Source organism: Lissotriton vulgaris, chromosome 9 (assembly GCF_964263255.1).
Source record: "Lissotriton vulgaris chromosome 9, aLisVul1.2, whole genome shotgun sequence".
NCBI classification, from domain to species: Eukaryota; Metazoa; Chordata; class Amphibia; order Caudata; family Salamandridae; genus Lissotriton; species Lissotriton vulgaris.
The window spans coordinates 1,212,011,724-1,212,036,246 of NC_141697.1; the positions used below are offsets into that span (position 1 = coordinate 1,212,011,724).

Genomic DNA, 24,523 nt, shown 5'->3' on the forward strand with positions numbered 1-24,523 from the left:
CAAGATTGGTCTAGTGACACCATTTTGGAACACACGTATGGTTCCCTGGAGTGATGGAGCTACCAATGGAAATTCCATGCTTAATACGGGGAAATGTAGGTCTGTTAATAGGACAGGATGGGGAGGAACATCCTTTTGTTCTAGAAGGAAGCATAAGCCTTTTTGTCTGGAGGATTTCAGGAGATCCAAAGATACTCTGGGATTTCAGGAGAGGCCTAGAACATGTTGGATGAGTCATGGGCACCTGGCACCAGTAAAAGATATACAGGAGTTTAGAAGAAATGGTGTAGTTGGTGCCTGGAACGGAATTTTGATCCATTGGAAGTTCCTGTAGTAGAAATAGCAGAATATCTTGCAGGCTTATTCAGATTAGGTCTGTCCTATAGAACTGTTACATATCTAGCAACTCAGCAGGACACGCTTTAGTGAATGATTTTGCAATTCGTTGCAAGCCTTTGGTTTGCAGAGTAGTTATGGGTATAAGACTTAGACATCTGCCTAGGGCTAGTTATGATTTGTTATGGAATGTCAACCTTATCTTTGACCTGTTTGTCTCATGGCCTGATAATTGCTTCCTCTCAGAAAAACAAATATAATTCAAGATGGCAACCTTACTATGTTTAATTTAGAAGGGAATTAGATGTTAAGGCTCTAGAGATTTGTAGTGGGTACTATTCTCCAGATAGCGTTCACTTCTGAAAGCATTTTTTTTATCCCTCTTAAAAGTTGTGTAGTAGCGTGCATGAAGGTTTATGAAGAAACCATATTAGAATTTAGATCAGATGGTGAGGATCAGTTATTTGTTTCCTAAATTAAACCGTTCAAGGCAGTATGTACAGCTTCCATTTCTAGATGGGTGAGGGTAGTGATGTCGGAAGAATGAATAGATTTATCTAGATTTGGAGCACACTCATTCAGAGCTGCAAAGGCCGCAAGGGTTTTTGTGCCGGAGATACACTTGTAGATGTACTAAGAGCAGCAGACTGCTCAAGTTTTAACGCTTTTGCAAATTTTTATCTTAGGCCTGTGGAGCATGTGAACATTGTCGCACTGTTAAGCTTTCAACATGCATAATGGTAGCCTCCGGTCTTGTAATGAAATAGCGAATCTCCAATTACCTTGCAGAGAGAATCTTGATTTCATTAAAGACAACAGTTGCTAACATTATCCCACCCACCACGACCTGCTACTTTATATTAGTAAAGTTATGAATAGTACTTTGTTTAAATGTTTATGAATTAAAGTGTTTCTGTATTATTGTCATTTTAACTGCTTCTGTGCGTTGGACGGCCCCCGGCCGCCTGACGTCACGGTGGGCGGAGGACGGCCGGGGACTGACCAAATCGCGCACGTGTCAATTTTTTCAGCACCACGTGGGAATTCCAGCCGCAGCAAAGCGGTTATGAATGACATTGTGGGTTTCTAACTGTTATGTGAAAAGAATTATAACCCAGTATTCTTCCCATCGGTATTACTTGATTTCCATTTTATTCCAGGTAATTCTCTCTAGTAAGTCTCAGATGGAACTGATATGAGGCGTTTTTTTCGTTGCAGCTTAAATGGGAAGATTCCTAGTTGTCGTATAGCTATATGATGTTGGAACATTGTTGGAATGTTTTTATTTATGATGTATTGAATATTCTTTAAAGAGCTGTATGTTAGGGTAGCAATAAAGTGTTATTGCCTAATGTTAGCCTCCTTGTCTTTAATGAAATCAGGATTCTCTCCGTAAGGTAACTGGAGAATCGCCATTCTTCTATCCACTGTTTGAGATTTTTTTCCTTGCTACAGATATAAAAGCCTTTCCCTCAGCCCATAAAATGAGGATGCTCACACTGGATGTGTACAGTATCTGACCAGTGGCTTATAATGGCGAATTACAACATCTGCAAGTAACCTGTTAGCTTCTGTGGTATCTGATGCTGCATTGCACACCAGTGTGAAGCAATATTAATATATTTTGATCAGGTTTAGTAAGAAACCAGCATGTTTTTTAAAGTCTGCCAGTTATGCAGCAGATGATGGTTTATGTATTGCTTCTATGCGGTACACAAAATTCTGTGGCTACAAAATCATGTTTTATCTGTGGCCGTTACTACAGTTCTTTACCAAAGTAATTCGACCAGCAGTGTAGTAGACTTCAGTCACATGAACAGCAGGGGCAGTGGTTGTTTAAACCCAGTTTAATGTTTTATGCTAGACCACTTTTCTGTGACGTTTAAGTGAAGCAATATATCCGGTTTTAGAAAAAAAAATTAAGTAAAATGTGGTTTTAATGAAGCTTTTATTTTTATGTAGCCTTAAAGGTGCAATTTCACTACACCCAGATGTTCGGGGGCATGCTTTCTCCGTTTAAAATAAATGTCATTGTGTTATCCATTTCTGGACTGTCTGCTTGACCCACTGTTCATGTTAATATTCTGTTTGGGGAGAAGTGGTTGTCTGGCACTTGCTGTCAGCATCCAGGGGGTTGATCTTATGCAGTCATTGCTTTGGGAACAGTGTTTTTGGTTCCCTGAATTTTATGTGAGACTTTGCTTTATAGACGGGATGGCCCTTGATCAGTCCATATGGCTCCATGTCACACTGACCTTTGTCCACATTCATGCTTCAGGAATTCACTCTTTCGACTCCTGAAGAAGCTAGCTCTTATTTATATTTTTAGATCAATGTAGGATGTGTTGCCCATCACCTAATTCTCCCTTCTGTGGCTGATGAGAGCACAGCTTATTATAATGAGTAATGTTAACTGAGCTACAAGTTATAAGTTTGTTGATGAAATCCACCTCTTGACTCTTCATCCCTATGTTTTAAAATGTCACATGATGAGATGTGTAGGGGGTTGAGAAAAGGGGTTGGAAGCAAGAGCATATCCGTGCTTTGTTGCAGGACAGAAAAATAGTTATACTAAGTCCTCAATACCATGCCCAGCTGATAATGCTTCTCTTTCTTTCAGTTGTAAAAGATGACATCCAGGAAGAAAGTGCTGCTCAAAGTCATTATTCTCGGAGATTCTGGGTAAGTACACCAACTTCTCAATTCTGATGCTATTTTGTATTGTGCCCTGCACAGGGGAGATTCACATTCTGCCATTGTGCAGCTAATTTGTGTCTGCATTTAGAGATTCACAGTTCCTTTATAATCCTAAACAGTATTCATTATGTCATTTCAAACTGCAAGATTTCTAAATTGTTGGATATTGACACTTGATTAACAGACGTTGGCAAAGTCACAATGACGTCAATGAAACCTATGGTTTTTACCAGCTTTTTTTAATGGTCTTTTTACTGGTCGAGAATGCAGTCTGCTGTTTCAGAATGGTAAACCTAAAAATTAAATCAAATTAGAATTAAAAAAAAAACCTAAGATCGACACAGAGTATGCAGGATCACACTGCCATCTCTGAATGCATTTTTTTTTTAAAACACTATAAAATCTCGGATTGCTGCAGTGCACAGCCTGTTCAGAATGGTATATTTAAAAACGAGTGTTTCTGCACTGTGGTGTGTAAGTGAACGGCCTGGTATGCAAACTTCCCTGTAGCAGCATGCAGCCAAAAGAACAGGGAATAGGAGAGCTAAGGATGAAGACACTGCTGGGGGTGAGATCCCAAAAGTAAGAGGCCCGGACCAGTGTGATCCTCTTCAAAAAAAAAAATTGAGATCTATCTATACTACTATTATAAAGCGAGAACTGGGAACCTTTGAGGCGGGTAAACTCCAGAAGTACACCATCAATCACAACACCCAATACAGCGTTGGAAAGGGGAGGTCCAGGAGATGGACATAGGCTATACATTTCTACAACATATACATTATGAAGGGCAAACAACATTCTGGATAAAGTAGTTCCTTGTGGGTGTTCAGTGGGCGGTAACATTGCCAGAGGGGCATGTCCCACAATACATTACACTTAACTCGGTTACAGGAAACACAGCCCCTTCTAGCACTCAAGCACACACAAAACACAGCCCATTCAAGCACACACAAAACACAGCTTCAGCAAGTAAACACAAGCACACACACAAAACACAGCGACTTCAGCATGAAAGGTGTAAGTGGACACAAACACCTTTTTGAAAACATCGACTTCTGTAGCATTACAGTGGTGACTTAAACAGCGTTTTTGACATGTGTGGAACTAAACATGTCTGGGCAATGGGCTCAGTACTCACTGACTACGCCATACATTCATTAGGGTTCGGAGCATAAACTAAGGGGCGCGGCTTCGGGAGGACAACAGACACGGTAACACAAGTCCCAGCCCACTTCACAAGGCGGTCACTGTTGGGCAAGCCTTGCACAAGCATCCAATGGCGCAACCTGAACGAACGCAAACTGTTGGCCGCCCCCTTCCACCCAAACAACCAATCACGCGACTTAACATTAAAATACCGCAGCAATTAAAACGAGAAATATGCTAAACCTTCAACCATTGCTCCAACACGCACGTGATTACTACAAAAACAAAAAAAGAATGAATCACGCACTCGGTCTTGGACCATTATTGCTGTCAGAGGCACAAACTCGGTGAACAAACAGAACTACATTTAATGCGCTACAATAAACACACTTTGAAAAAGACATTGTCAGAGGGCACGGAAACACGAACAAGGTTAATTCAAGAAGCCTCGAGGCTGCTTTCAGTCCTCTCGGCAGGGGAAAAAAAACCAGGGCGATTTAAACAAACCTCGAGCCTGCTTTCCCAAAAATTAAACACACGTCTAACGTTGATGCAGGGGCCTGCACAGGGGCCCGGCAGAGAAAAAAATACAAGGACAAATCAACAGGTCTCCTTTACATTGCAGGGGCCAATTCCACAAGCCTCACTTACATTGCACAACGAGGGATAAAGTACGCTAATTTATGGCACTTTCCACATGTAGAACGTTGTTTCAGAGGCCAGGAAAAAGCCTTGCTCTGAGTCCTCGCTCTAATTGCTAAACAAACAGACAGATTACAAATATCTCCGCAACATCACAGGTTGAGCAGGGGGGCTGACACTCAAAGGAAAACAATCACATTTAAATAACACTCCTTACACTTGAAGAGACGCACCACATTACATGTTAGCACAGGGGCCACACAGGACAACTAAAACAGAAGGAATTCATTTAAGTCTCATTTACATTCACAAAAGCGGCATGCTGTATACTAATTGACGCAAAATTACACAACTTCATGCTTGGGGGGCTGACACTCCAAGGAAAACATGCACATTTAAATAACACTCCTTATACTTCAAAAAAGAGACACACTACATTACTCATTAACACAGGGGGCGGACAGGAAAACAAGGACGCACTACATTACACGTGAGCACAGGGGCCACACAGGACAACAAAAACCGAAGGAATTCAATAAGCCTAATTTACATTGACAAAAGAAGCATTCTGTATACTATGTGACGCAATATTCTGCATATTCATGCTTGGGGCCTGGCACTCAAAGGAAAACATGCACATTTAAATAACACTCCTTATACTTACAAAAACGCACACACTACATTACACGTTACCACAGGGGCCGGACAGGAAAACAAAAAGAGTAATACAATAAGCCTCATTTAAATTGAAAAAGAGCCATGATGTATACTAATTGACGGCGCGCTTTACCCTACTTGATGGTACTTTGGTCTGTGGAAAATATAAACCCACTTACCCATGCTCACACACAGTCCTAGGAATCTATCTATAACTATACTACTATAATAAAGAAAGCACTTTCAGCCTTTGAGGCGGGTAAACTCGGGAACCACAGCGCCAATCCACACACCCGATACACCGTTGGAATCGCCAGGGTGTGTAGATGGTTATAGGCTATATAAAAAAAATTCAAAACGTTATTTAAAAAATTTACAGTAAAAATAAAAAGTAGTTCCTCCGAAGTAGCGCCGGCCGCGATGTGCGTGCTCACGTCAGGGGCGCGGGGAGGACCGGCGTCCAGGAGTGCCACGAGGAGTGGCGGACATGGCGTGGGGGAGGAGCGGTGACGTGAGGAGCAGCAGACAGGCCAGTGGCGGGGCGAGCACTGGACAGGCTGGAGGAGCGGCGGCTGAGGTAAGGGGGCGACTGACATGGCGCGGGGGAGGAGCGGTGACATGAGGAGCAGCGGACAGGCCAGCGGCGGTGCGAGCAGTGGACAGGCGGGAGGAGCGGTGGCTGAGGTAAGGGGACTCATGTCGGGGCAGGCGGATGTCGGGGCAGGCGGATGTCGGGGCAGGCGGGGGACTGGGCAGGCGGGGGACTGGGCAGGCGGGGGTCGGGGCAGGCGGGGGCCCGGGCTGCTGGACAATGTCTGGGCGGGCGGGGGTCGGGGAGGCCTGTTGCTCCGGGCAAGGCCGGAACTGGCTGCTAGTATTTATATATACACATGACACAGACCCAATTTGGAGCCTCAATTCTTTATTTCCAAAAAGTCAAAGACCCTTTTTGCGGCTTGCGCCGCTTGTTCACTATATATATAATCATGTTTTAACTTCATTAACTGTGGAAAATGATGCATACCCAAAGAGTGCTGTAAGCAAAATAAAACATTAACACGTCAGTGTGTCAAGCTTGCATGTTCCAGTCTCAACAGTGGACAGATGATTGAAGCAGAGTGCCATGCTATGAAGCTGAAAACTACAGAGGCGTCTCACTGTCCGATAATGGCAAGTGCATAGCAGTGCATCTTTCTGCAATAGACTAGCCCCATACTAGGGGGAACTCTTTGGCATTTGGCACTACACTGCTAAGGCTCTCTGTAGCAAGATGATAAAGTAATGCCAGCTGTCAACAGTAGAAGAACACACATCAAACAGTCCAGCATGGTAAGGCAGTAAAGCAATCAGATCAGGAGCAGGTTACAAGAGCAACCCAGTTACAACAGGGTATAGACCTAAAGCTCATTTTATGTATATTGTATTAGACTGTAGAGATCAGACGTGGGGCGCAAAAAGGTGTCTGTAGATACAAACCAACAAAAAAGCAATGCAGAGACTGCATAACTTCAAACCTAATCCTTAAGAACCTGGAACATTTCAGAACGCAGGGTGCCACCATTGACAACTCTGCAGTAATGCTAGTAGGATGTCGCACATTCTTCCCTACGAAAGCCCCTACCAAGACTCTGGCACTAGTTTAAGGAATCGGGGGTTTCGGAGTTGGCTGAGCTAATCGCTCTGGGCAAGCAGACTCTTGTCTTAATCTTTGTTGAAGATGGCGCTAAAATAACAGAGGCTGAATGAGCTGAAATAACATTTCCTGGTCTTGAGCCTCCACCTTTAAGTATTGCCAGTATTGCAAATCCATTTTGCCTGGTCGTAGATTAGGACAGACGTCCTAGGCATGACTTTCAAAAGCTGTTTCTTCCTACCTCGCTTTTTTTTAGTTTTATGTGCTTTTGTTTTTCTCTAGTGGGCTCATCCATCTGATTCCACATAGCGTGCTTCTGTTTTACTCAATAGATTTTGGGGGGAGGGGGGTTACACACCTACAGATTATCCCTAACCCAAGCTAGAGTGGCTCCTAGCCTACTTTGTTCCATAGATAATACATTATAAAGTCATATTTGGACCATACCATCAACTTCCGCCCCCACTTGTTCCTTCTTTAGCACTTGGGTCCACTAGGAGCCACAATGTCAATGGATGGCTGCTTAGACAGAATATTTTTCACCACAGCTGACTCTTTCAAGATCATAGGCTTCTTAACTTGGTACCGTCTGCTGCTAATGAGCTTATTTGAAAATACTTTTAAATAATGAGAGAGTTGGGATTTAATTGGTTACCTTTGAAACAATGTCTTGACTGGACTCTCGTACTGGATCCTAAGATGCATGGGCCCACTAATATTCACCATTTTATTTTGTGAAAGACTTTAGTTTGCATTTTACATTTTGGGCTCAAGGGTTAATGGATACCGTTAAACTGAATCTGTCTAACAAAGTCTCAAACCAATTGAGCTGATTGATTCGCACCAAGAGCCCGGAATACCAAAATACTATGGCCAGAAATTACATGTCAAACCTGATACATTATAAATGTCTGTTGCTTCTTTCACGTTCAGGTTTTATGGTAACCAGTAAGTTATGTTACGCATTTTGGAACTAAGCTCATGTGTTTACGATTACTCTGGCTGTATTCCAGGCTATAGTTTTTTCACTCACTTTGCTACTCTAGTTAGACCATCTGTATTTTAATCAGCCCTAATGTTGCCTCACTCCTAGCCATAACAGCTAGGTAATGTCCCCTACAGACAGTAACACAAACAACCCCATACCGGTTTTGGCCCGATTAAGGCTGTTAGAGTTGACCTCTTTCGTTACTCTGAACAAATTTAATGTTTTGAGCTCTATTGCCCCTTCAACCTTTTTTATCCTAGTCCAATGAAAGGAGTGCCACTGAGTTGGTTAGTGACCCCACCTAATGTCAAAATGTAGTGTTGATGTTTATTCTTTCAGGAAAGATGGTGCATTTCCTTTTCTGGAACATGCTCTCAACCTTACAATACAGAAAAACTACAGTACTACTGTCACTTTTTATGTTGGCAAATTCTAACATTCCTTTTAACATGAACAGCCAGGATGGATGTTTACTGTCCTAGTGCGCACACTCCAATAAAATGCGTTATTGGCTTAAAAGAGCCCTGCCAAGTGTCACACATCTAGTGTTAGGATAATTTGCGTACGTTCCCGCCACACTTGTGAAATTGTCATGCAAATAATCAGACCAAAAAGTGGGCAGTGTTCTTGCTCTGCTAATTTCTTGCACTCTGCTGGCTCTTGGTAAGTTGTTTCAGCATAGTTCATTTTCTTGAATATCCACCTAACTCTCATTGAACAGTACTTACAGTACTGATTCCTACCGTGGAACTGATTTGCAAAGTATTTAAACACTCTGGCGCACTTGGGCCATGTCCATCATGGTGCAGGAATGAAACTCGTGCTACATGGACTCTAGATTGACCAGCAGCTTGTCATGTTAGTCTGCCACTTTGTCAGATTTTTAGGAGAGCAGAACTAGTCCTGAACTGCTAGCGTAGCTACCTGTACTCCCACTTCATTTGTAAGGTCATCAGTTACCAATGCTGGCCTCCGTCGGGGCCCTTCTAATTACTGGGTAGTAAGTCCGTTAATTGATGTGTGCAGGCAATTGAGCCGGCCATCCTGAAGACTGCTGTGAATTGAGAGGAAAATGTGTGGTCGCTACCGTGAGCTAATAGTCACTTATGCCATCGGAGGTCCGCAGTACACAGGATGCACTGATTCTGGACCTGCCGAATCCATGATGCCACCAGACAATTGAGGAAAGAGCTAGTCCAATGAGAATTTAGTGGCAAGGCAAAGTGTCATCAAACGGTGCTGAATCCTTTAATGGTTAGAGCTTTTTAAAACCCTTTCTGAGCCCTTACATTATTCAAAAGAGATTAATTTGAAACTCCTTACGCAGAACACTGATATAACGGGTCATCCGGAACAAGCAGGTCAGTCTCTGGTGTTGGGGGTGCAGTGTTCGAGTGGGCTCAGAGGACTAAAGAGAAGGGCTCTCGGGTGCCATGGCCTACCAAGGTCCTCGTTGGAAGTGTCTGGAGAATCCTCTCCATTCCCTGCATCCACGGGGGACATAGGTAGCTGGGTCGTCACGAGGTACTTGGGGCCTGAGGATTAGGGGGAGGAGGGTGAGAGCTACAAAGGCCTGTTTGAGGCAATCAACAGCGTCTAGATTTATCCACTAGTTGTCCGAACATTTGCGCTTACTCCATTCGAAATATAGGCCGTGGCTGATTTTAAGCAGATGACCTATAAATGGCAAAGCTGTGTCCCAGTCTGCCACTAAAGTGGATAAAAAGATTCTTTAATCAAACAAAATTGACTAAGCTATTGTACACTCAGATCTACGAAGGAAAGACTGCAAAATAATTTTGTTATTTCTCTTTCGTGTAAAAGCAGGCACATGCATTTGTGTTCTTTTTTTTATCCTCCTTTACACCAACTGTAATTTGACCACCTCCTTTAGATCTGATGTCTTACTGTAGCAAGCAGTCTCACTGAGCTACACACAGAGCCGCTGTTCTTGTGCACCAGTCAAGTCTTGCATGTTTTCTTAGTATTCTTTTCATCACATGTCCTTCCCTAGGACCACAATTGTTGTGCAATTGCTGGTATTAATATACAGTGACCATAGTTACTGCCAGTGGTTTGTCACCCAAGGTTATTTGTTCATTGAAGAAATGAGAAATCATGTGCCTCACTTAGTCTTTGGAGTTGCCCTGGGATTTTCCTTTCCTGTGTTTGTAAATGTGTATTAAGTTTGCTTTTTCTCATTTTCCTTTTTTTATCCTAAGGAGCTTAACAGTACAGTGAAGCAGTATAGTTGAGCATCATCGCTCCTCACTTAGATATTAAAGAATTGCACAGCCAAATTCAAATATGGTATTTTGTGTAATATATTGGGATCTCCCAAAGCAAAGCCCATACATGGCAATATACCCTTTTTTGGGGGGGGAGGGGGGGGGGGGGGGGGGGAGGGGGGGGGGGTTGTGTGTGTCAGTCAGTCGCAACTCGTAATAGTTGTTTGAGCACCACTATTACCTGGTCAGAATGATTGAACCATCTCTTAAGAAAAGGTAATCTTATTTAATTGTAGCTCTTAACTGCCTCCATGTGTGTCGTCCTAAATAGCAAGAGACGTGTTGGACCTTTTTGCAAGGATTGATTTTAGTTTTATCTAAATTTACTGTCTAATATCTAAACAGTAACAATGAAGAGCACACCATTGTCTGAATGCCAAGCAGGGTACAGTGCACAAGAACAAGGCTGTCCATGTACAATAAAAAAAGGGTCATCTGCACATAAGTATTATTGGTGGAAGAACCTAGTCTCAGCCTTCAATAAGAATATCAAAGTAAAGAGCAAATCTTTTAGTGCTAAAACCTCCCCCTTCTGTAATCCGTTTGAAACGGGTACCCTGCATGAAAGCATACCACTGCAATCCACGTCCAGCTGAGCCTAGGTTGAAGAACGGAGGGCTCAAAGGATTGAAGAAAGACCAACATTTTCATCACTTCCAGTGTATTCCATAATGTCTCCCAGTCTACCAAATTATTTGGGTAGTCTGCATGACGGCAGTACAGGTTTTCCACTTGTTTGACTTCTGCGCAGTAGTCCGTTTAGCCAAATAATGAACGATCATAGAATGGCAGTCTTCATTGTCTTCCTATACAATTTAATCAAATTGCTCTATATTATCGATCCTTCCATTATGTTTAAAAATCTTTTTGAGTAAAGTTTTACACAGATCTTTTACATTTGTTAATCTGTAATTTTTAGGGAGGGAATGAGGAGGTACGCCCCCCTTTTTATTTTGTGCGCTTCGCTCCTTTCCATAACACAGGAGAATACCACTTTTGGTTACCCAAAGTAAAAAGTCTGTCGAATAACGCATATACATGAAGGTGATGATACAAAAATAAGTAAAAGAACCGAATGCCGAACCGATTTGGCAAGAATGGGTGTCTTGCATCAGGGGCCAAGTCATTTTAACAAGGCTGTTATCAATGGAGTTACTGTTGGATATTTTTCACAGTTTGACTGACTTATTAACACCTTCGCTGCTAGGTGTTTTCCCCTCCGGTGCTGGATGATGCCCATTTCCATTGTTTCATGACGAGCTCAGCTCGTCATCAGCACAGCTCAACCGTGCATCATGACGAGCTGAGCTCGTCATCAGCATCGAAAGGGTTAATGGATTTCTTCAAAGATTGTGTGTTCCTTTCGAAACTAGTAATCCATTGTGGAGGAGGGGATAGATTTCCTCTTGCTGACAGCTTATTGCTCTTAAAATGTCCCACCCTCCCTTCCCAGCTGTTGTTGGATCTTAGTATTTTCCTGAAATTTTTGACTTTCCCAAGTTTTTTGTTTTTAACATCTGGCAGAGTTGGAAAACAGCAGCAAAACACAGCAAAATCTCCCTTCTCCCTTCTGTCTTCTTTACAAACTCTAGCCAGTTCCATCAGGCCCACTCAGTGGCTCCATTGCCTGCAGTGCCCCAATTTAGAGATCTATACTCTGTCAGTTCGTTTGAAATTACCTCTCGACCAACCTGATCCTCAAGCATATTGGCGGGTAGCCGCCAGCTGCCGGGGCCTTGCTGCCCAGTGAACAGAGCAGGACACCGGCGCATGATCAGATGGAAATCGTGCCAAGTGAATAATTTCCGCTGCCAAAATTGTTGGGTACTCCGTTGCCAGTAACCTATCCAGCCAGCTATGGGTGGGCGTGTAGCATGTATATATTTTCCTTTTTGAGTGGTGATCTCACCATATATCCCATAGTCCCAGGTCATGCATCACCTTCTGGAACTGCTTGGTCATTCGTGGCTTGGTACCCCTTATGGGTGGGCATCTGTCCAAATCTGTGTCCAGCACGCAGTTAAAACCTCCTAACCACAACATTGGGGTATCCAATTTCGTTGTGTTCAAATCCTGTAGTGTCATAAAAAAAGGCAGCTCCTCGCTATTAGGGGCATATGTGTTTAGTATGGTTATGTCCATCCAGCGTACCCCTCAATAGTACATAGCGGCCCTCAACGTCTGCCTCTGTATACTGTAGCGTGAAGGGAGTGCTGGTGCCACCCAGATCAGGGTACCCCTGGCATAAGTGGAATACGATGAATGAAAAATCTGGCCCCTCCATTTTTTTTTTCTCGCCAGCCTTATATCCCTGGCGTCATCTAAAGGAGTCTCTTGCAGGCATGCATACATTATGTTGTGTCTTTTAAGGAACGAGAGGACTCTGACGATTGTTAACATTCCAGCTAAGGAACTTTACCTTGCGTGCCATATTCAGTTAATCCTGCATTCCATCTGGCCATGTGCCAAGACTCCATGCACTCCTGTAGCAACCCGCCCTTCTTCGGAACATAACTTACATTTACATATGAACAAAAAACCCAAACCATTCAACCCCCCCTCCCCCCCCCCCTTTCCACGGATAATGCTCGACTAACATTACAGATGATTCTGCCCACCCTCCGCTCGTGCCAGGGCGTACACAGCATCCCACTAGGCTCAACAGGGACAACACAAGTCAATGTTCTTTTCCCCAATCCGCCCACCCTTAACTTATCCATAGGCCCACTGCTATTTCAAGTTATATACCGCTCATATATATTTGTGACCTATTACCTTATGTCCTGCCATATCCATTCACATCTGGAGTTACCACAATCCCCCCCCCCTCCCCCACACCCAAACTAATAGCAGTCTCCAACATCAGCAGACTAATTTATACATTTTTACCGTACATCCATGGCATGAGCCTAAGACAATTCGCAGTGCCAGTGTCCCATGTTCCACCTTTTAGTCCCTTTCCCCCTCAGGAGGATCCTCCATCAAAGTCTCGGGTACAATGTAAATTGTTGGTTGTGGAGACTGATCCCGTTCATTCGATTCAACAGATACAGCCCCCAGGGCGTTGAAATCCACCTCCCCTTCCACAGGAGTGTTCAACTGCAGTAACCCATCCTCGCCCACCCTAATTCCCCGCTGCAATGACTCAAACACTGCGATTCCACTCTATCATTGCGCTGCCGGCGGCCTCTATCTGAGTGCGTCTCCCAGCATCTTTTCTGTCCTCGTGCCGTTCCAGGCGGCTGCCCGTCGCCCCGGATCCCCAGCCACTCCCAGATATCCTCCGGGGAGGTCTAACTGCGCCCTGCCCCCGTCTGTACCTTCAATTTAGAAGAATACAGGAGCATGTATTGCAAATTCAGCTCGCGCAACTTGCGTTTCACTCCTAAGAAGGACTTTTGTAGGTCTTGGACTTGCTTGGTGCAGTCTGGGTAGACACCCCCTTTACTTTTTTCGTACTGAAGGTTCTGATGTTCCCAGACTGCCCTCAAGATACAGTCTCCTTCCCGATAGTTGAGAATTTTAGCTATGATGGCCTGGGGCTGTTTTCCGGGGTTTGGAGAGGGACAAGTGCCCTATGCGCGCTCTTCTATCACGAACATGTCAGACAGTCCCTCCGGGCACAGAGCTGTGTGCGAATCCAGAGCTCCAGGAAATGTTCAGCTGCACCTTGCTCCGCCATACCCAGTACACATGTTGCTGCGCCTTCCTCTCCCCTCCACCTCTTTGACTCTACTCTCCAGGGTCTTTGTGGCCACGGTTATCTGCACCACTTGTTGTTTTAGTGTTACTACCTCGCCCTTCAAACCAGCAATGTCTGTCTCTGCATTCGTGACCTTGTCTGCCACCATGCCAAGGTCCGCATATATGGAGACAGTGTATTTGGTATTCAAGCGCCTTTCTAGAGCCCTCTATAGCTGCCATGAGTTCTGCTGTGGTGGGGTTCCGGGACTCTTGACAACCCCCCCACCCCTCCCCCCCCCCCCCCACCCCTCAATCCTCCCCTACCTTGCCAATCTCTGTCCCTCCAGTCTGCCTGGTGAAACCGTTGGGGGGGGGGGGGGGGGGGGGGTGGTTGTCTTGGGGTGGTATATTGCTTAATGGTGTTGAATCCCAACGGCTTGTGGGTCTTTTCTTTGCCCATCGCAAGCTCTGTCGTGCATGCATGGTGTGTCCACTGGTGCGATTCGAGTGCCGCTAGTCCTCCGCTACGAGAGCTCACTGATAAGACAATCCAGTGAGCACACAACACCAAGTGGCCTCCTTGCGCACAAAGTCCCTGAAACCGCAGGGTGCATTAGCTATTCATCATCCTTCTGAACAGCAAGCACACATCTGCGGCAACACTAGTCGATCCGGTAAATGCCCCCTCCGGCTAATCCTTCTCTTAAGTCTTCTACTGTTGAGTCAGCAGGGCACCAGAGTCTGGCCCCCAGTGCAACTGACACACAGGAGGTTGCAGCCAGGCAATTGTATCTGTCGCAGGAACCCCAGGTTAAATGGGCCACAACGCACTAAAAAGGCCACTGCCCCCTTGATCAGCCCCCTTGATCAGCCCCAGCGTCGTTATCCGGACTCAGGGGGCAGAGGGGGTGTCCAACGAGAAACAGCCCTGGCTCACCGCGACCGCTGTCCGTGGCCCTCACTGGAGCCACGCAGCCAGGGGGGGGCTCAAAGGACACGGCCACCGGCCGGCCGGGCCCACAGTGGACCGCTCCGCTTCTCAGGCCTCGACCAGAGTAGCCGCGCCCATCTCAGACCCTCTCACCTGATCCCACAAGTCCGGCCACTTCTCTCAAGCCTCCCGCATTATCCGAAACCCGGGCGCCGAAATAAGGCAGCGCTCCTGGGTGTCGCTCAATCACTGGCAGGGGGTCCGCTGCACAGCCTGCTCCGCTGTGGGCGTCCTCAGCGAAGTCTCTCTATCCCTGGCAAGATTGCTGCCCGCCTCTGGCCCATCCAGTGCCCAGATGTTCAATGGCCGCCCCGGGGGAGCAAAGGAGCGCAGAAGGCAAGTCCCTCTCAATTAGAAGGCCCGGACCGGGTGGGCCTTCCTCAGCAGGCCCAATCCGCGCACCTCCCCGCCACGGTGCCACAGGGTCCACGAGTCCCCGCAGCTCGGCTCCACGAACGCCAGAAATCACCAGTACTTGATCCCTGTGGCGGACAACCATTTTCATGCAGTTTTGCAGGATTTTACAAGGATTTGTGGGCAGACGGACGGAGCTTGGAAGGCTCACGTCCTGTCGGCCATGTTGCTTGGCACAGCATTTCATCTTTAGGTGAACCCTTGGTATTGTCACAACCACAATCCCACCAGTGACATGCTTCGGAATCTGCCCTTTGCTCATAAATGAAGGAGAGGTGTCCTCGTCATCCTGTGAAAATAGTACTGAACTTGGTCTTGTGCCCGCACATTTTGATGCAACCTGGCAGTTATCCTCTTGCCACATATGTATTCATGCATGTTAGTGCTGTTAAAGAGAAAAACAGCACGTCTGTGCGTGGGGGGCACTGAACTTGAGCCTGAACAAGGACTATTTTGTAGAGCTAAGGATGTTCTTAGCCCCTGCAGTACATGGACCGTTTTTGTGATCCAATTCCTTAGGAGCATTGAGCTGCTGTGCTATTGCTGCTCGGAGACGCTTACTTCTAGCCGGTATTTCCAAACCTGTTCCTTTGTAGTTGCAGCTTCCTCAGATTGCTTGGAGGAGTCTAATTTTCAAAAGCTTTTTCTCTGCTGACTTTGTGGGGCTTTTCTCTTCCTCATTTTACAGTGTGAATTCCTGTGGTCACCACCTGCCTCCTCGATGGCATGTTGCTGTGATGTTAGTTGTCTGGTTACTCAACTAAGTTTCTACCACTTCTGCATTTAACTGTTGGTCTTTCCATTCTCTATTGTGCTTTTTAGTTTCTTGGAGTGTCGTGCAAGTATTGGATGTCTATAGAGTTTTAATGCTGACCGAGCCCTTGCTGTAGAGGAGATAAAGTGGTTCTCTGGAATGTAGATTTCATTTGTTTTTTGTTTGTTTCAGTGCATAATGCAGATTTCAAGCTGGCATAGTTTTCCTTTTGCACCATTAACATGGGGTGAAGAATTATTTTTTTGATGCTTAATTTTTTTTTTTTAAATTAAAGTCCTCATGTTTACTGTGACCATTTTGGAACCATGATCACCCTGGCACTAATTCAGAGTTTGGAGGAAGGTTCTCAAAAGTGGGCCTTACCTCATAAAACAAATGGAGCCAGAACAATAGTAAAGCTGCCCTGTAGTAAGTATGCTAAAGAACTGTACTAGAACGAACTTGTTGGCTGTCCTGACTCAATCTATTCCCCCCCTAAAGAAACAATGAGCAGGCATTGATGCCCAATACCCCCCCTTTCCCCAATTTCTCTTCTAGACCAGTAGTTCTAGACCTACTCTGGAGGAGCAGGTGGGTGTCTGAGTGATCCTCAACTTCTTAGAAAAGTAATGACAGATTAATAAAGTGTAAAAGTGTATGATTGAAGATTTTAACACTTTCTGCAAATGATAAAGAATTTGAAAGTGGAGGCTAAAACGTTTGTATCCTCTGATTGATTTCTGGGAGCAGTTCAAGTGCATCAAAAAGAATACAGTATCGACGATGAGTGACCTGAATTGAATTTGGAAATGCTTAAACCTTCCCAAATAGAAAAATGTAGTTTTGTTATTGAATTAAATAAAATATTTATTTGTGTGTATTTGTTTGATAAATGCTTATTCCTGTATTTTTGTGTGCATTGTTTTGCTGTTCAGATCGTCAGATGCTTAGGCAGGGGTCCCTGGATTTATTTGGGGGGGGGGGGGGGGGGGGGGAGGGGGTGCCACAGGGTTTCAGTAATGGTTAGGTGGGCGCCCTCAGTCGACAAAGGGTTAAGAACCACTGCTCTAGACTAATCCTCGAAGCTGACTTCGTAGTAATTGACCAGCTGGCTGCGTGCCGGAACTGCTGGCTATGCATATCTGTGCTGAGTCTTTGCCACAAGTAGCAACACCTGCCACAGCATACAAGGCAGTGCTTAGGCAGGCTGACCCTGGAGGTGGAGGGTGGCTGTGGTGGGTGGTAGGAGAGTTACACTGGCTGCAGAAGTACCGGACTGAACCTTGATTGATAGTGGCATTGGCTGACCACGTTACTGGCCAGATTGCCTCCTTGACGATCTTGCTGGTGTGACTGAAGTGCCAGGCAGAACAAGACTGGTCCTAGGGTTTCTGGACTCTGACACTGGCAAAGACTGCCCCCCCACCTGAACAAAATAGAGCAGTAGTCCAATGCATACCAGCAGGCTGTTCTGAACAGTGGGGAGAAGGCATCAGCACCTTAATGTCTCTTCTCGTTGTTGGGAATATATTGGAGGCCATTAAGTTTTTTTTTAATCCTGTTGTGTGTGCTTCAAGAGGATCTCAATTATGGTATCACAGAGAATTCAGACTGAAGCAGGAGGCACTGCATGGATCCCTACAGCACAAGGAATTAAACAAATAAAATGTAAGAGTCAGTACATTGTGGGGAAACTAGTTGTGAGGGGTTATCAGTCTTAAGTCATGACCACTACTAGCAGCACCCTGCGAACTGCCTGAAGTTGGCACATTTTTGTGGGTTAATAGCAGGGATGTAACTGACTGGGTGCGGTGAGGGCCCTCTAGCTTAGACTTTAAAGGCTAAAGCCACATTTGCCATTTTAATATTCAAGCATCCACGCTAGCTGTAGGGAAAAAAATATATATATATTTTGGGGTGTGGTTTTATGGCTTCCGTCAACTCTTATAGTGGTATAGCCATAGGCTGTGGCAACTGTCCTTTTTTGTTCTCTGCAGTTGAAAATAGGTAGGTCTTTTCGCTGATGAAAGTCTAGGGAGGACTACCTTACAGTCTGGTTGAGCTTTCTGCAAGGCACTCGCACTGTAAGTCAGTGGCCAGCACGTCAAAAAAGGTCACTTGGAGACTGAGGAATGGAGGCTTTGAACTTGGGGGGGGGGGGGGGGGGGGGGGGGGGGGGGGTGTGTAACAAGAATTTTTCCTATTTGCTCAATGTCTCCTTTGAAGCTTTTCTCGACCCCTCCTACTGGATACTTGGCTCCAGCTACTGTGATACTCATAGTTGCGTTGCTAACTGCTATCATCCTCTAGACTTTGAGACTGTCTAAGGACATTTGCCCTCCCTATTGAATAAAGCCAGCATTATAACCAGTTGCTGCTCAGACTAAAACTTTAAGGTTCAGCATCATTCCATACTTGGTCTTCTGGACTTGAACTTCATTACATTCCTGAAAGTCTGCTCTAGGCCTGCTACTCTAGACTACTGTGAAAAGCTGAGTCCTGCAATAATAAAACAGTCTGCATGCACGCCTCTACTCCAAGATATCTCATTGGGAGTTGAGATTTTAAATCTCACCTCAAGCGATTCCTTCAGAACTTCCTCAATAGGAGAACTCCCATTCACATACACACCAAACAAAAAACTGAGATGCATCCAAGCTCTACAATTGTGCATCTACTCAACCTCCATCACTAGTTAGTCTCTGTAACCGGGATCGTGTAAGGAAGTTAAAAAACATGCTTCATAAACAGGCAAGCATTTATTTGCAGGTTAATAAATGCTTGCCCATTTAGTTAACATTTGTTTCTGAATATTAGTGCTAGCAACTAAACAGCAGCAGGATCTGCTGTTCACCAAGGGAGCCATTTAAAGGTCAAGAGGGCCGCAAGCGGCCCCTGGGCCGTACTTGGAGTATCATTTCTCTAAATTGTATGCTAGTACTGGTACCGACTAATTACCACTGCTTCTCTACTCCATATCTTGTGTCCATTTCAGAAATACATAGGTTTCCTTGATACCCATTTTTCACTCTACATATTTCACCATATGAATTGGTCTATACTTGGTACACAATGAAAAACCATCATACAGTGCAGCTCAGCTATTTGCTCTGGGTACCTTGGGTTCTTCGAGAACATACAAACCCTATATAGCCCTGCAACTAGAAGCCTCTAGCTGACTTGAGGGTATATTGCCTACATGAATCTGCCATCGGGACAAAACGTTCTCACAAATGTCTGTTTTTTCCTACCCTTTTTTTTCAATTTTCCTTTAGTTCAACAGTTTGTTTATTTCATAAAACCTTGAGGGATCGCCACATATGACCCCTTGCTGAATGTAGATTGTCTACTTTCCAGAAAATTGTAGCCTACCTGGATCACCCATGGGTTTTACATTAGTATCTGCCACAAACTAAGTAGTTTGAGAGCACAAAAATAGGAAAAACGAGCTACCTTTTTGAAAAATGCCAAAACATTCAGCTCTGCATGTTCCTGAAAGCGGGAAAATTAATGTCTTTAGCACAGCAAACAGTTTGATGCCATTTTGGGGAAATGGGGGGGGGGGGGGGCGCGGGGGTTAGACTTTTATTCAGCCTATTTTGTCTCCTATTTTTCTCCCAAAACTCTACATTTCGCTATTTTGCTATTTTCTCAATTCCCCGCTAAGGGTACCAACAAACCCGGGTCACCTGTATAATCCACAAAAATATTGGGAAAGGACGCAATTATGGTGTGGATACCTTCTATGTTAAAGTTATGAAGCCCTAAGCGCAAACAACTCCAAATAGCCAAAAAAAAGGGCTCCGCTTTGGCGGGGAAGACGCCCAACAGTTAAAGGGTTAATATCTTATTTCTTGACACTATATATACAGTGTTCCAGTGTCCCTAGAAATCATAACAGAGTGCAGAGGGAATGAAGATACGGAATTAAACTAAAATCAACGATCTATACATTCTGATCATTCTAGCATTTTTATTAGCCCTATGAATTTACTACCTGCTGACAGGCGAAGAAAGTAAATTAATCTAGTCATGCTATCCTGCGATGGGTAAATATATGAAGACCCCTATTTAGTGAATTGATTGCATGGGGGCATACCAATAGTTAGTGCTCAAGTGTTCACAGGAATAGCTGTGTAAAATAGTATTTACGAAGATGGCGGCGGAGTAGGACGCCTTTCCGAGCCGCTCCGGCGCTGATCCGGCAAAAGCATCTAATAGCACGGTCCTGAGGGAGCGGCCTCGCTCAAAGTGGTGTGGAAGCCTCCCTGGCGTGGCGGAGTGGCTTGGTGCTGTCGGTGGGGCGGAGAAACTCCGAGATCGCCCACGAGATCGACTGAACTCCGCGGCCTGCGCGACCCCAGCCTCTCTTGATCTCGGCGGCCGGTGTAGGAGGAGGGCGGAGCTCCTGAGAACCCGCCTGGAGACCCCGGAGCTGGCGGAAGGTGGAGAGTCGCGTTGAATCGGCGAGGCGGAGGGTTTTTGCTAAGGAGGTGGCTTGGAGTCCCCTGGCTTGTGAGGTGAAGCAGACCCACGGGGCTTGGCTGAGAAGGCTCCACAGCGGTCGGCGGTAGTCGCCGAGAGGTGGCCGAGACGTCTAAACGCCGGAGGCGGTAAGCCTGGCCGGTGGCGATTACCCTGGCCGAGACTGGGGGTGGTGAGCGGTGCCAGATCAGCGGATCCCGGTGAAGCCCGGGCCACGTGTGAGAAGGAGGCGGTTTAGGGGATAGCGACAGCGCTCATGTATGGCCGCCATTGGACTTCTGATCATTCGCGGGCCTGAGCTTTGCCCCGTGCACCTGTGACGCCTACGGCACGAGTTGCTGTGTATGCTGTGAACGTCGAATCGGTCATATCAGGGGTGCTACGGACTATAGTTTGAGGCCTGGCACTTGAGATCGCAGGCACCCGCTCTAGCTTGGGCCGAGCGACAAGGCCCGCCATCTTGTTTGGCCGCGCGGCGCCTGGGTGGAGAGCTGCTTGCCGCCATGTCTAACGCGCAGCGCAAAGGGCGCCCAGGGAAGGATGGCACTTCGAAATCCTCCCAACAGCCGGCGTCCCCTGGAGCTAGTGGGTCGTCGAAGCAGTTGGACGATGAAGCGCCGGCGACGAAAGCTTTCATGACAGAACTCTTTGCCTCCATTAAGGAGGATATCTCCGAGCTCCGGGCGCAATTGGCCTCTGATCTACGGGAGGTGCGGAGAGATGTAGACGGCTTAGGCGAGAGGGTGGCGACCCTGGAGGACCATGATCTAAGTATGGCCAACGACGTGCACTTGCTGCAGCAGGATATCATTCGCCTTACCGAGCAGAACCTGGACTTACAGACGCACACGGAGGATTTGGAAAACCGTTCCCGCAGGAATAACATTCGTATCCGGGCTGTGCCCTGGGATGGTGAGGCAGGGGACCTGCGTGGTTATGCCCAGGACCTGTTCCTCCAAATACTGGATGAGGAGGATACACGGAAATCCAAATGGACAGAGTGCATAGAGTGGGGCTGCCCAGGCGCGGGGGGGCCCCCTCCCGATATCCTTGTGTGCGTCCATGACTTCCAGGTGAAAGAGCGGATCCTCCGCAAGGCCAGAACACTCCCGTCATTGCAATTTAGGGACCACCGCCCCCAACTGTACCAGGATCTGGCGGCCTCCACCCTGCGGAAAAGAAGGGAGTTCCGCCCAGTTACTGCCTTTCTGAGAGGACGGGGCATCGCTTATTCCTGGGGCCATCCATTCCGGATCATCTTTCGGTGGCAGAATCGTCTCGCACAAATTCGCACGCTCCAGGCAGCAAAAGACCTTCTGGGCCTAGAGGATGTGCCGCCCTCGCAGGACACAGCTACTTCTCCGTCTCGGAGGCGCCACCGCTCGTCTTCCTGGCATAGGGTGGGCGCTTCCCCTGACCGGCGGCGGCTGGACCTCGCTACCAGCCTGCAGGAGCTGGGCAACGCTGTGGCATCGGTGGCTTCTGCCACATTGGCTGAAACGCAGCAAAGCTCCGGAGCGGCGTGACCTCCTTATCATTGATGGGTCGGCGCCGGAGGGGTTCGGGCCTTCTGGTCTGGGGGTATGAATGTACTCTTGGAGGAGACACCCTCGACTGTGGCCATGGGGGATAGTGTATTAGTCCCCTTCCCCCCGGCCTGCTTTCTGGAAGGAAGGCCTCTTACGGACTCCGGCCTTCTGGACACGATGAGTACTGTCTTTGCTTTCACACTTTTGATTTTGCTCTTGTTTTTGGTTGTGATTCAACTGGGGGAGGGGTGGGAGTTGGGGAGTTTGGGGTGTTGGGCGGGGACCCGTGACGGTTGGAATGGGGGGTTGTTTGATGTGTGGCTGCGGGTGTGTGTGCACAATGGCGCTGTAGATATCATTGCAATGGTTGGCTGGCGAGTTTTGGACATCTCTTGTGTGTTGGCCTAGTTGTGGGGAGGGGGACACTTGGAGTGATAAGAGCAGTTTTCTGGGTTCGTCTTTGTTATGCCGATTAGCATAGGGACATGGAATATTAAGGGCATGAATTCGCCACAGAAGTGGCAGAAGATTTTGAAGTATGTAGTGGACCATCACCTTGACATTGTGGGGTTGCAAGAAACCCACCTGGCGCGGAAAGGTGAGATGCGGCTCCGCCATAGGGCCTATCCCATTATTTATAGATCTTCCGCTGCTACGAAACACAGGGGGGTGGCACTCCTTTTCCGAGCTGCGCTGCACTTTCAGCCTGTGGAGGTCCGTCACGACAAGGAGGGCCGTTGGTTGATGGTCAAAGGGCTTATACAAGGTCGATTGTGCACCTTTGTGGTGGTGTATTTACCCAATGTTGGTCAGAATAAATATTTGCAGGATCTGTTGGTGAAGGTGGGGGACTTTGCAGAAGGTCACTTATTCCTGTTGGGGGATTTCAATCTGGTGTGGGACAAGGATCTGGATAGCTCAGGGGGACATAGGGCGGGTACGGGAGTGTTTTCTGATTCGGCACAGCAAGGGGTGGGGGAGCTGGGACTAGTTGATGGCTGGCGATTTTTCCAACCTACCACGAAGGATTACACATTTTTCTCCCACGTGCATCATTCCTACTCCCGTTTAGATTTCATTTTCCTTAGTCAGTCCCTATGCGGGGACGTGATGGATGCCGCCATTCTTCCAATCTCTGTATCTGACCACAGTCTCTTGGTGCTTAATCTTCGTTGGTCGCCACCTGATGCGTCGCATCGGAAGTGGTATTTCCCGGCGTCGGTGGTCAGGGACGATGTATCTAATCAAGCATTGCGCCTCGCTATCCAAGAATTCTTTTACCTCAATCCCCCATCGGACACCTCACTGTCGACCACGTGGGACGCCTTTAAGCCTACCATCAGGGGCACATGCCTGGGACTCAACTCGCAGATTAACGCCCTGCGGAGGAAGGAACGTGTGAGGCATTGGAAGCTGAGGTGGTCGAGCTCACAAACTCAACCCCTCGAGAGTGACTCTCCGCCCGTTGACGGCAGTGAGGGGCAAATTAAAGGCACACTATGTCAATAGGGCCGAGCTTACGCTTCTGCGACTGGGGCGTCAATCGTATTCTTGCGGCAACAAGGTTGGTAGACACTTGGCGCGACAATTGCGGGATAGGAGGGTGCGGGAATACATAGGAGGGATCAGAGATGCCGCATGAGTGTTGCACCACCGGGATGGAGCGAAGGCGGACATTTTTGGTCGCTTTTACGCCGAGTTGTATACGGGCGACGCCCTGGATGCGGAGTCACAGCGGGAGTTCCTACAACGTTTGCCGTTACCCCGAGTGTCTAGGGAGTGGAACGACCTGTTAGAGGCAACGATTTTCGAGAGAAGAGGTTCTCTCCGCCATCAAAAATTTGAAATTACACAAGGCTCCGGGTCCGGATGGTTACAGAGCGATCTTCTACAAGACGTATGCTACTGAGTTGTGTGACTTTCTGGTTGCCCTCTTTAATGATATGGCGACGTCCGGGGTGAACGCGGGGACCCTGGCTGAGGCGGTGATTACGGTTTTGCCGAAACCAGGGAAGGACCCGGAGCAATGTGCTTCGTTTCGTCCCATAGCCTTGCTTAACATTGACGCAAAGCTGTATTCAGCGATTCTGGCTGGCCGCCTACGAGATCTGCTGCTGGCGATCATACACCCAGACCAGTCTGGCTTTATTAAGGGTCGCCAGACCCACGATAATACCCGTAGAGTGGTTCACCTCATCGAAAAAGCAGACAGGTTCCGCATTCCAGCTGTGTTGGTGGGTCTGGACGCGGAGAAGGCCTTCGGCCGCGTGGATTGG

General features: G+C 46.9%; 1 protein-coding gene across 1 annotated transcript in view; it reads left to right on the forward strand.

Annotated features, from left to right (window-relative positions):
- Positions 1-24,523, forward strand: part of RAB7A (RAB7A, member RAS oncogene family) — a 147,323-nt gene that overhangs the window by 75,412 nt on the left and 47,388 nt on the right. The window contains exon 2 of the mRNA XM_086939301.1: positions 2,957-3,018. Within this exon, the coding sequence (XP_086795427.1) occupies positions 2,966-3,018 (53 nt within the window). The 5' untranslated portion in view covers positions 2,957-2,965. The remainder of the gene's footprint in view (positions 1-2,956; positions 3,019-24,523) is intronic.